The sequence below is a fragment of the Danio rerio genome, chromosome 3, assembly GCF_049306965.1.
Source record: "Danio rerio strain Tuebingen ecotype United States chromosome 3, GRCz12tu, whole genome shotgun sequence".
NCBI classification, from domain to species: Eukaryota; Metazoa; Chordata; class Actinopteri; order Cypriniformes; family Danionidae; genus Danio; species Danio rerio.
Genome location: NC_133178.1, coordinates 22,082,920 through 22,096,436, shown reverse-complemented (window position 1 = coordinate 22,096,436; position 13,517 = coordinate 22,082,920). Strand labels below are relative to the sequence as shown.

The following is a 13,517-nucleotide window of genomic DNA, read 5'->3' as shown; positions in this document are numbered from 1 at the left end:
ATTGTGCGTTAACTGAGCACAACATGGAGCAGATGAAATGTGGCATGGACCACAAAAGGTTTCGAACCCATCCCATCTGTAAGACACACCGAATGCTGTATTTTAAAGTGGAGAAACAGTTAGACAGACTCAGCATTTTAGACGGTGGCTGTCATGAGTCAGATGTGCTTTAGCTCGAGTCTGACTGACTAATTAAACTCTATTGGCTGACTGAATCTAACGAAACTCTATTGGCTGCTTTTAAAAAGAGGAGGAGCTACTTTGTATGCCACCCTGTTTTCTTGTTTCAGTTTATATGACATCACATTAAACAAAGCTGCACGTTTCAAGGCACTTCAAGGAACCATAACCTATTAGATTATACTTTTCTTTTTTCTTTTTATTTAAAACAAACCCTCATTATTTGTGGGTTTTATTGCGTATGTGCTGTTTTACATCCTCCTTATTCTTGACACAGCTTTATTTGGCATGTGAAGTGTGTCAGTAACTGATTGTGTGTGTTTGTGTGCTTTTGTCAGGGTTTGCCAGGAAAGTTCCGGAAGCAGTTTCAGCAGTTTGAGAGCATTGCAGTAAGTGGAAAAAACTGACAAATGCAATGACTTTTAAGTGGTAGTTCACCTAAACATTTCAATTTACTTATCATTTACTCTCCCTCAAGGAGTTATAAACCTTTGTGAGTTGCTTTTTTTTTCTGTTGAACACAAAAGATGATTAATTTATTTTTTTTCGCATTAAATGAAAACATTTTTCTTAGATTCTCCTCTTTTGTTTGTGAAAAGAGTCTAATAATATTTTGAATTTTCAGAATGCTCAGGTTTGCAAATATCTTAAAAATCTTAAACATAAAAAATAGGATTTGTTTTTATTACTTTGAAATGTCATTTTACAATGTTATTACAAACATGATTTTTGTTTTTCAGAATGATTTATAAAAATAACAATCTTAATAATTTCTTTAAGATCTTCGCAAATTTGAGCATGGTTTGAGATCTCAGTATGTGCTTAATCATTATATTAAATTAGATTCAACTTTATAGGTATTACACATGTACAATTACAAGGCAACAAAATGCAGTGATTATTTTAGCTTGGCTCTCACACTCTAAAATATATATGTTTTTTGCTCGTTCAAACTAATTATTTCAAATGTGCTGAAACAACACAATTCTTAAGATTTCATTGGGACAACTTAATTTTTTATGTTCAATTTACATGAATTTGTAAAAGTGTGAAGTTAACTTAATTTGTGTTGGGACAACATAAATGAATTGTGTGGAACCTTGCATTTTTTACAGTGTAGCTCCCCATGCTTTTTCCATCTTTATTTGCGGTCTCGACGCCACCTTCGAGCACTTCCACCTCAGCATCAGGTGTTTTGGCTTGTCAGGGATGAGTCGAAGACTGTTGATAAAAGTGTCAAGAATGCACAAACCAATATCCAAAGGCTCCTGTCAGGTGTACAATGTAAAGGCACTATTGTTCTGATCGAACAGACCTGAAAAAGGAAAAATACTTCAAAACTGCAGAAATTGGAGATGCTGAGCCTCGCGTTGTGTATGCACCACCATCTTGTTCAATCATAATCATATTTACTTATACTATGTCTACTCAATGCACATAGAACTAAGCAGAATTATTTTTTTCATTTGTCTTTATTTGAGCGAATACTTGGCTTTCTGAGTTAACACTTGAATGCAGCATTACTAAGAACCCTACTTTTGAAAGAAATAACCCTTTGAGCAATGAAACGCATCACATTGACATATTTCATAATGATGGTGTTGTTTGTGTATTCCTCAGGACCCTTCAAGGAACCACAAATCATACCGAGACCTTCTAGCGAGTCTGAGAGCCCCACTCATACCCTTCACCCCACTGCTGCTCAAGGGTGAGTCCTCGACACACATACACAGACACACAAACAGTACAGTAGCAGCGGTGTCTCTTCCTCCAGCTGTTGTCCATATGTGTTCATATAAAGCAGCTCCTGCTGCGTTTGCGTCTGTGATCTGAAGTGCTTGTGAAAGACTCCGCCTCATTAATTGACGCCCCTCTGATCCTTTACATGCAGACTCGCAGACCCCTGCAGACAAACACACAGCACAGGTCAACATGCATGATACACAAAGGCACATGTACATTCAGGAAGGGACAGACACTGCTGGTTTACTTTAAACTTGCTTAATGATATTTTCCATCTGCCAAGTCAAAAATGAACCCTTATATTGACATTTGCCGATCCAAAACTTTTGACTTTTTAATGAGTTTGTGGACAAAATGCTGTTGCTGATCTGTGCTTTAAGACAGGGGTTCTCAACCTTTTTCTCTTCGGGACCTTTTTCTCCGATTAATTTTTGAAATCACACCTGTCTGACATTTTCTCTAAAATGTTTGTATGAAATGCAATTTAAGCCTTTATTTATTAATAAAAAATACATTTATACACACAAAAAACCACCCACTAGTGCTGATATACAGCCATATCGGCCTGCTACGAGTTTGATATTGCTCATATATATTTATTTTTGTGAACAATTATTTATATATATATATTTTTCACAGAAATACACAAAGAGAGACTTTTACTTTCACTTCGCGCATAGTTTCTGAATGGATAGACTTGTGTGTACTAGTCACAGATGCAATCATAGGCTGTTTTCGCACTGAGTTTGAAGTAATCAATCACAGAACATGAAAAAGTCCATTACTTTGATCATTTTAATATAGCATATTAATAATGAAAAGCAAAAATTATAGTATATTTTTGAGAGTTAATTTTAAGCGGCCCACCTGCAGGATTACCGGTTGAGAATCATTGCTTTAGGGCATGTTTGGTCTCGCAATGAATGAAAGAAAAACCAGACCCAAGCTTCAAAAGCTTCATTATATGTACAAGCTATGGCTTAAAAACTCAAGAAATAAAAAGCTCAAGGCAGTTTTCTTAAATCGTAACATCAAAAGTGCGGGAAATTCACCCATTGATGCATATTTTTTGAACATCCCCTTATTTTTAAGTTTAAGTGTTTACTATTTAATAGTTAATAGATTAAGAAATGTTTAAAAAGAAGTGTCTTATGGAAATAATTTATTTTGTATTAGTTTTAAGTGTCTTTTTTTAAATAGTTGGATAAAAGCACAAGCACAAGTCATCCTAGTCTTAGATCATCAAATCGTACTTGTAATTGTAATTTCCACACTAATTTCCTCTTTGTATGTTCTGTACTAGTGATTACTAGTACACAATTAGAGCGTGCTGATTGGTTTGAACCAAGTCTTTCTCATAAATTATTGCTGCACACTCAGTGACATCACGATGCACTAGCAGGTTCAGACATCCAGTCTCTACGCTTGAATACACACAAGTATCTAATCGGCGTAATGCAGCTTCAAAAATTCGCTTTAAACCAGAGGAACAAATTTGCTCGAAATAACGCAAAAACAAGTTTTCACTTTTAATTGAAATATATGTGTCCTAATAGTGTTTATAGCAGCATGGGACACATATATGAATGTTAACATCTCAAAAAATGTGTTTTGGTGTTTCGTGACCCTTTAACATCACTTCATTTAAAATAACTTTCGAATAAACTTTGAAACACATTATTCCTGTAATGGTAGGTTAAATTTTCAGACTTGAACATAAAAAATAAATTACATGAAACATTTATTAAACTATGAATTTTAAAAACATTGCTTTATATATTTAAGGAAAAAATATGTGTATAAAAACATTTTCAGCTAAAATGACATTTAAAATCCTACATACAAAACTTTTGGGAGCCTGAAAATGTGTTTTAAAGTTTAAGTTTTTGAAAACAATACCATTACTGTCACCGCATAAACTACTATATATATATATATATATATATATATATATATAGTATAATATATAAATATAAGTGACATCTTGCCCTTCATTCTATAGGTATGTGTCTGTGAGTATAAATGTCTTACTCTAAACATCAGATCAGATGTGCTTTTTTTTTGTTTTTCTTTTCAGAATTTACAGTTGTATCTACAAAGACACACACACACACACACACACAAACACCCTTAACTATTTACTCTTGCACATTTTTACACACATCTGTTAAAGCGCTGTCCCATCTGTCCTCTGTGTCTTTTTCCTCTCCTTCCCTGTAGGTTCTCATGACTCAAGCCTGTCAGGATCAGTTCAGCATCAAAGTCTTTGCTGAGCATTGCTCTGTGTTTCAGTCTGACGCACACATTACACGGGACATGAGAAATAGACAGAATGCAAAACACCGGCTCTACAATCAGGGCAATTGGTTAGGGCTGGGAGTCAGTTCCAAAAAGAATCTTGATTCTGAGGCATTGCATGCGGTGTGTGTGTTCTCTTTGTGTTTGGTTTGAACCTAGCATTAAAAACATCCCCAATGAAGATGAGACCGTTTCTTCTCAAGGAGCTTCTAGTGATTATTGGACAGGAGGTGATGGCTTTATCCGAGAATCTCTGGTGTTTAACACATTTGAACACTGTGACCTGCAACAGCCTCTGTCCTGAACCTGTAAATTGTCAAGCGTCTGCGGGGATAAAGATGTTAGAAGTTGACAGACATTGTTATTTGTGTCAAGAAATGTGGTCTGGTCTCAAATATTATTTGTACATGTAGCATGTGTTATTAGAAAGCATTTGGCACATTCTTCAGTGAATCAGATTATGCTGATGACGCTTTATGCTTGAGGACAGAAGCTGCATTTTCAGCATAAATTTAGACTGATACATTAAATATGATTTGGGTGGACTTTTCAGAGCATTGGAGGTAAAACAGTGACCTTCAAAAGAAAGCTGAAGTGGTCTTCTGGTAGCTTTGTTTGTGATCGCAGAGCGAAATGTGACACACGTTGCATTTTTAATGTTTGGCTAAAACTGCCTCAATCTTCAGAGATGCAGGTTAGGAGGTGAATTGTGATGCATAAATGAGGAATAACTTAAAAGTGAAAATTAATGTGATAATTAATCTGTTTATCAGAAAAATCTCAATCAAAACCACTCACATAATTATAAAATGATGAAATACATTAGTAAAATAATGATTTTGTTTAGATTATATTATTGTTTTATTTTTTTTGTACATTATAAATATGTATTTATAATAGGTGTTTAGTATGAAATTTAGAAATGATATAAAAGAAATGATTTAGAAATGATTTAAAAATGAATGATATTTAGGTTTTTATGCATCTACAATTTTTATTTAACATTTAGTTATGTGAAGTTTATGTAATTTAGTACAGTTCAGTATAGTTAAACTAAATAAAATATTTAAAATTTACATATATATTTAACTGCAATATATATATATATATATATATATATATATATATATATATATATATATATATATATATATATATATATATATATATATATATCTTTAGTTTCTTAGTTTTAATGAATTATAAAAAGCATGTATATGTATAAACCTCCTTAAATTCTAACTTTACATTATAACCAAAACCTCACTTGGTTGCAAACCTCATAGTAGTGTTGAACAATTGCCTAATGGTGACGTGTGCAGTCAGACGGAGCTCATGCTGAACTGTGCATCTGCAAATCATTACTGCTATTGGCCGATACACTGGCACTCAACCTCTCTCTCTCTCCCTCTCCTTCATCATCTGTATTCAGACACTCATCCCGACAGCATGTAGTGTCTCCTGCATTCTCCCTTCTCACCTTACCTGCCTTCCTCTCTCTCTCTTCACCAGACTCGTCCAGGTTCACACAGATCCCCCATCATCACTGTTCACTTCTCTCGCTCGCTCGCGTGTGAACGTCAGGCTTCAGCTGAGCACAGTCAGGAAGAGACGCCTGGCTGAACCAGTGATGGCATGATGACATGTTCTTACATAACTGCTCCCTTTATTATTCCCTCTCTCTCTTTCTCTGCAGATCTGACTTTCCTTCATGAGAGCTGTAAGACTTTCCATGGAGAGCTGGTTAATTTTGAGAAGATGGTGAGTTGGTATATATTATTATGTAATGAATTAATGATGTGTTTACATGAATAGCAGATGCATTTTCACCCAGTTACCTAAATAAGGACATGCTTGACAGACTTGATTGTTTTACTAAGCTAAATGTAACCTTAAAGGGATAGTTCACTCAAAACTGCTCAGTTTTAGGCCATCTAAAATCTAGGTGACCTTTTTTCTTCAGTACAAAATATAATATGCACCCATCTGAACACTTAATCACAGGAAACACTTCCCTGTCAGTAAATTAAAATCAGCACACTGCCAATACTGCTCTCAAAAAACTAATTTAGCTTATTTGAATAAATTAATTGGCAGTGTGCCAATTTTTGTTATGATAGCAAGTATGGGCACTTTTAGCCTTGTGAAGTTGAGTAAAAAAAACTTGTTTACAATGACCATAACATAGCCTCATAAGTTTAAACAATTTGTCTAGTTTTAAGATCTGTAAGAGAACAAACTTAGATATGAAGAGGAATAAAAATTTCCATTGTGAACTGAGCAAATGTCAATTCCACCACATCTCAATATACAGCTTATTTCAAAATTAATAAATTATGGCAGTCAAACATTGTCTAAGATCATTTTTGTATCTAGTTTAACCAATCTTTCCACAATATATATATATATATATATATATATATATATATATATATATATATATATATATATATATATATATATATTTATATATATATATATATATATATATATATATATATACATTTTTCAGTATAATAAATTAGCTGTATGCTGATTTGTACACCTATCACACTCTAAAATTTAATAAATATTTGGTTAAGAGTTGATTAGAAATAAAATAAACTGAATTTGTATATTAAACACAGCATGAACGTATACATTGTGAACACACTTTTAATGTTTAATGAGAACTTTTAAAAATTAAAAAAACATGTGTGTGGTGATGGAAATTATATTTCTAAAGTTTATTGTGAAAAAATAAAAAATAGCTTCACTGATTAGCTTTGAATTGATACCAACCTTTCATGTATACAAAACACTCTTATTTACCTTAATTTTGTTTGGTATTTCCAAAACAGCTTTGAAGGTATAACATGTTTGGAAATGACGTAGAATATATATATTTCCTTATAATATTTATAATTATAAAAATTATTATAGTAATTATATTAAAATATTTACCTTGGTTTTTTTCTTCAAGTGTTGTTGATAAAAAAATAATTTTAATCCCTCTATCTTGAACATGTTCTCAGATGGCACTTTTCAGTTTTTATAGAAACCACCTAAATAATCTTTCACACACTTTTTAAGGCGACATTACAGTGTTTTAGTGGAGATGACTCTGAAACTGTGCGACAGCTACATTTTGTATAAAAAAAAAAATTAATAGTCACATTAATAACTATAAAATATTTAAATTATTTCACTAATGCTTAATTAAGATACGTGAATAGATACCAGATAAATAATATTACAGATAAATAATATAGATACCAGACAAATAATAATGTTGTTTTCATTGTAGAAGTTTAAAACTCTGGGTGTGCAACAAGGTAAAAACAGGGATTTTGACACCTAAAAGGAGGTTAAATAATACGAAAAAAATAAATAAATAGAAAGGTAGTAATTTTTTTTTAAAAGTAGGTTTTGTTGGTTTGACAATGAAAGAGGAATTTGAACAAAATGATATATTTTTTTGATATATGATCAAAGGACATAAAAGTGGCCGTAGTTAAAGAATTACCCAAGGAAAAAAAAAAAAAAAAAAAAAATTATATATATATATATATATATATATATATATATATATATATATATATATATATATATATATATATATATATATATATATATATATATATATATATATATATATATATATAAAATAAATAAAAATATTTGTATTTATCCCAATTCTGATTTAGGTTCTGTTTTACCAGTTTTTGAGTTAAAACAGCCAACATTCAATTTAGAATGTACATGTTTATTGGTCCTGTTTTATAACTAGATTTAACCATGCAACTATTTATAAGTTTGGTGGAGGGGAGTTGAGGGGTGTATATGGGGTGGTTCACCCAGGGTGCCATTTTAGCTAGAACCACCACTGCTTCCACTCCAGACTTTGATGAATGAGCATTATTTAATTACTGTGTGTGTACTGTATTCATTCATTCTTTCTTTCTTTCTTTCCAGCACAAAGTGGCGGAGATGGTGCGCAGCATCAGGCGGTATCGGAGCTCTCAGTTAGGTATGTGTATTCCTAACGCACACACACACACGTTCATACACAGACCTGTCAAACAGAATTAGTGCAAAAGAAGAGCATGTCTCCACCCGCCAACATAACAACATACCTGCATGCACATACACACACACACACACACACACACACCTGTCTGAGTGGATTAGTTGTAGGAACTGCAGCTCCACCCTGCCACTGCCCATCTGTTGAGGACAGCCAAGCCCCAGGGTCATAAACCACAGGCCAGCACTTCAGCACACACACACACACACGATGGGTTGTCATGTTTTGTGGGGACTTCTCATGGGCGTAATATTGAATAGACTGCATATTCTGTCCTCTTACCCCAACTTTAACACAAGACCCAACCCAACATTTTCAGAATACTTCCTTTTTTGTGATCTATGAGCCATTAAAAAAGCTGTTTAAGGTCTGGCATTACAGGGTAAATTAAATGTGTAAAACATAAACAAAACAAAAAAATATCTACTACAACTTCCAGCAAGTCTAAACAAACTGTAAAACTTTCAGTGTTGTCTTGGGGGATACTTGATTGATTTCTTGCTTCATCACAGCGGTAACAAAAAAATCAGTCACCGTCACAGCCCTAGTTGTTGCATATTGCTGCTGTGCTCTTAGATCAATGTTGAGTAAAAATATTCAGAGTTTATCATTGTTGTTGAAAACATTTTTAGCGAAATTCGATATGATATCATTTATTGGCCCAGCCCTACAGCAAATTCTGTTTTAAGCATCACTAACAAAATATGCCTCAGAGAAATTTAGAAACACATTACACATATTTAAGAAAAATAAAGTGCTGCTTAATAGAGAGATTTAAAAAATAAATGTAAACAATTTTTAATATCAAAATTTATTTATGTCTTTGCCATAATTATAGTACATTATATTTTTATGGTTATTTTGCAAGATCTATCAATCATCAATCATCATTTATCAATTATCGTAAAGTGCTGTTTAAAGTCCTAATTGGGGCACACAGACTTTTCATTTCAGTCAGCCAGGCCCAGGGCTTCCGTTTAATAGTCATCCCATACAAAAATCAACGCTTTTAGATCTGATTTCTTTAAAAAACAGCGATCTTCACTACCTGGCTGAGATACGATATAAAGTGTGTATCAGACCAAACAAGAAGCACTGCATTAAACTAAAATTTTCCACCCCACATCTTTAAATTCGTGAAATTAAATTTACCGTTTTTTTTTCAATGGAATTTCTGCGCTAGCCTGCAATCTCAGAAATAAAGGTACGCGAGCTGTCACATTTGACAGGGTCCATATTGGTACCATCAAAAGTATATATTAGTACCTAAAATTTTAAGAGGAACCTTTTTGTACATTTAGTTACTAATATGTACCCTTGAGGTATTAATATGGACCTTTTAGGTACAAATTTGTACCTTTCGAAAAGGTACCACCTCAGTGACAGCTCACGTGCCTTTATTTTTGAGAGTGCGCTGCTAATGGTGGTGCCTGCGTTTAAACGGTCTTTCATTTCTTTTTATGCTTTAACAACCAAATGGATGCTTAAGTCTATTTAACAGAATGTTTTTTTAATTACGTTAAAACTTTGATGCTGTAAAAGGAACCTTATGAAATGTAAAATGGTCATATAAAGCTTTCACCGGAAGTTCATCATTGACTGAAAAACACTAGCTGTGCATATAGCCCATTAGTTTAAATAGGCAACTCATTGAACAACAGTGTTTTGTTCTGTAGACAACTGGGAAAAAATCTCAATGGGCTAATAATAATAATGAAATATATTCTATATAATATAAATATAATATAATAATGCCTTTATTCTAGCCAAACTAAAATAAATACACAGTAAAAGTGTATTTATAAACCTATGCTTTAGATATGCTTTGTTAAGGTTTAGTATATGAGATGAGCTGTGCGCAGTATCCCAGGATTTTTTTTTTTTTACAACTCCCTAAGAAAATAACCCCTTTCAGCTATTATGTTAGTATGATTCTTTTATCAGCGCTTTGTTCTCGCCTGTCAGTGAGTTGAAGAGCAGCAGCAGGTCTTGTGCGTCAGGACACTTATTTTCTCCTCTGCTTGTGAATGAAGGCTGTAATTATCAGAGCTCATTCTCTCTCCATCTACCTGACTGAATCACCCTCATCCATTTCCATTAGAGGGATTGATGCTCAGCAGAGCGTATGCTACTTTTCACTCTGATGCCTAGAAGAGGCTTGTTTTGTTTTTGAGGAACCTAAAGAAATTCATTCAGATGCACCAAATTCATGGATGCATCTTGTAAGCTAATATTTGTGTTTATCAGACGCCGTCGTCTACATAAGCGAACTCCATTTGCGATGACATTTCCATGGGTGGCAGAGGCTCATCTGGTGACGTGGCGAGGCCAGAGGCCATGCATTTCAATGGACAAATTGCAGCCATTGACATTTGTAAGACCAAGCACAACTCCATTTCCCTGCGAGCGTCTGTGTGAACTTCGGGGAGTCGCTGGGATGTGAGATGTAATGAGTCTGTAATTGTCTCTAATGCGCTCCTGCTGTCAGAGAGTCAAAGGAAAGACGCTGATGATCTGTGACGATAGGCGAGAAAAATCACTTCACACAAGACATTAAGGAGAGGAAGATTCTCATTTCACTTTCAAATTCAATATGAAGAGCAGATGATCTGGGCTCTGCCGTCCGCATCTTCTGTTTGGTCTTTTAGGAAATATCTGTGCAGATGTTGCATAAATGAACGTTACTCCATTAATTCTCCCGAGCTATGAAAGAGTTTACTTGGCTATTGTGAAAGTTATTTTTCTTAGTCAATCATTTTGTAATATTTCTTTAGCTGTTTATGCTCGCAGGCCTGTATTTGTTTAATCAAAAAAGTAGGGAAACAGTAATATAATATTAATTTTACAGTAATAAAACAGCATCATGGTGGCGCAGTGGGTAGAATGATCGTCTCACAGCAAGAAGGTCGCTGGTTTGAGTCTTGGCTGGGTCTGTTGACGTTTTTATGTGGAGTTTGCGTGTTCTCCCTGTGTTAGTGTGGGTTTCCTCCGGGTGCTCCGGTTTCCCCTACAGTCCAAAGACATTTTGAATTGGGTAGGCTAAATTGTCTGTAGTATATGTGTGTGAATAAGAGTCAGTGAATGTTTCCCAGTGATGGGTTGCAGTTGGAAGGGCTGTGTAAAACAAATGGACATGGATAAGTTGGTTCATTCCGCTGTGGCGACACCAGATTAATAAATGGACTAAGCCGAAAAGAAAATGAATTAATTAATAAAACAATAATTTTAATAAAATATTAAAATAACTAATTTATGTTGAAATATAATTTGAAATAATTATCCTGTGATGGCAAAGATTCATTTTTAGCATCTTTGCTGATCTGGAACCCAACTGTTATAATATGCCTGCATAGTTGAAGTCAGAATTTTTAGCCCCTTGTATATTTTCCCCCCCAAATATCTGCTTAAAGGAAAGACAATACATTTCTAATCATACTAGTTTTAATAACTCATTTTTTCATCGTTGCTGTGATGACAGTACATAATATTTGACTAGATATTTTTTTAAGATATTAGTATTCAACTTAAACTTAAACATTTTAAAGCTTCACTAGGTTAATTAAACAAGTTACGGTAATTAGGCAAATCCTTCTGTAGAGGCTTCTGTAACTGAGCTAATAATATTTACCTTAAACAAATAAGACATTCTCCAGAAGAGAGATATAATATATCATATATTATATATATAATATATTATATATTAAAATAAAATAATGAAATAAATAAAAAATATCCTCACCCTGTTAAATATACATTTAAAAAAGTAAAATATGAAATTAAATATTTGAAAAAGAAAGGAAAAAAATCCACAGGAGGGCTAATAATGTTAACTTTAACTGTATGTTTAGAATATTGATTGTTTTTGCAATGTTCTGCTGGGAATCATTTGTCAGGTGCTACTAAAGTCAACCAATTTAAATAATAGTTAATACATAGTTTACATCATTCATTCATTTTCTTTTCGGTTTAGTCACTTTATTAATCCGGGGTTGCCACAGTGGGATGAACCACCAACTTATCTAGCATATATTTTACACATCGGATGCCCTTCCAGCCGCAACCCAACACTGGAAAACACCCATACACTCTCATTCACACACATACACTACAGAAAATTTAGCTTATCCACCTACAGAAAAAAACGGAAGACGGAGCACTCGGAGGAAACCCACGTGAACACGGAGAACATGCAAACTCCACACAGAAATACCAACTGACCGAGCCAGAGCTCAAACCAGCGACCTTCTGGCTATGAGGCAATCATGCTACCCACTGTGCCACCAGTTTACATAATACTATATATTAAATTAACTTCTACAAAACTTAATTGAGAAAAAAAGGCATTTTTTTTTAGCATTGCATGATCCTTACTCTTATTTGATTTCTACCTTTTTAAGGATGATAGATATTTGTACTGGAGTCTAATGATGCATAATGTTTGTGCTCAGTTGTTTGGTGCAGTTAATTCTGTGAGTGAGTTTAGCGGTGCAGGTTTGCAGATGACGAGCTGTTGGTGTTGTGAACCTGCAGTTTTAGTCCTGCCAGAACATGATTGACAGCTGAAGCTGATGCAGAGGCGGAGTGACAGTTCTTTCTGAAGATCAGGCAGGACAATGTGCAGCTATTCATAGAGCCTGAAAGAGCCTGGCGCACTCTCTCTCTCCATTTTCTCTCAGTTTTTCTTTCTTTCAACTCCCTTTCTTTTGGAGAAGTGTGGTTTAGCAGTGTGTGTGTGGTCAGCTGGACATGAATGTTTGAGATCACATGAATGTGAGTCTCTCAGCTCAAACACGCCACCATGTGATCTGACACTGAATCTCTCACACTCACACACACACACACACACACACACACACCTACCTTTGTGGAGGATGCTATAATTCTTTCATTTCAACACTATCTTTTATGTTCTTTATCTTTGTTCTTTGTTTATGAGACTCCTTTAATCACCTTTTAATCAATGAGTAGTGGTTTTAGCTGTGTGCTAATTTTGCAATAAATTTGATTAATGATTAATTTAAAAAGAAATCATAAAACTTTCTGAAAATACAGCTCAACATAAAATAAACAAATGTGTATAAAATCAAGACATAGGTGTGCGTTTATACAATGCTCAGCATATATAAGCACACCCCTCACAAATCTCTCTTTTTAAACTCATATTTTAAATAGGAAACTGTACAATGTTATATTTATGAATATACTTTAGATTAGTCAGTACTGAAGCCAA

At 33.9% G+C, this 13,517-nt stretch overlaps 1 protein-coding gene across 4 annotated transcripts in view; it reads left to right on the top strand.

Annotated features, from left to right (window-relative positions):
- The window catches only part of rapgefl1 (Rap guanine nucleotide exchange factor (GEF)-like 1), a 77,896-nt gene that overhangs the window by 58,779 nt on the left and 5,600 nt on the right, over window positions 1-13,517 (top strand). For all 4 annotated transcript variants that reach the window (XR_012400951.1, XR_012400950.1, XM_073944359.1 and 1 more), the window contains 4 exons: window positions 519-569; window positions 1,801-1,888; window positions 5,918-5,982; window positions 8,176-8,230. Coding sequence is in view for 2 of the 4 variants with exons in the window: in XM_073944359.1 (XP_073800460.1) it covers window positions 519-569; window positions 1,801-1,888; window positions 5,918-5,982; window positions 8,176-8,230 (259 nt within the window). In the remaining 2 variants the exon portion in view is untranslated. The remainder of the gene's footprint in view (window positions 1-518; window positions 570-1,800; window positions 1,889-5,917; window positions 5,983-8,175; window positions 8,231-13,517) is intronic.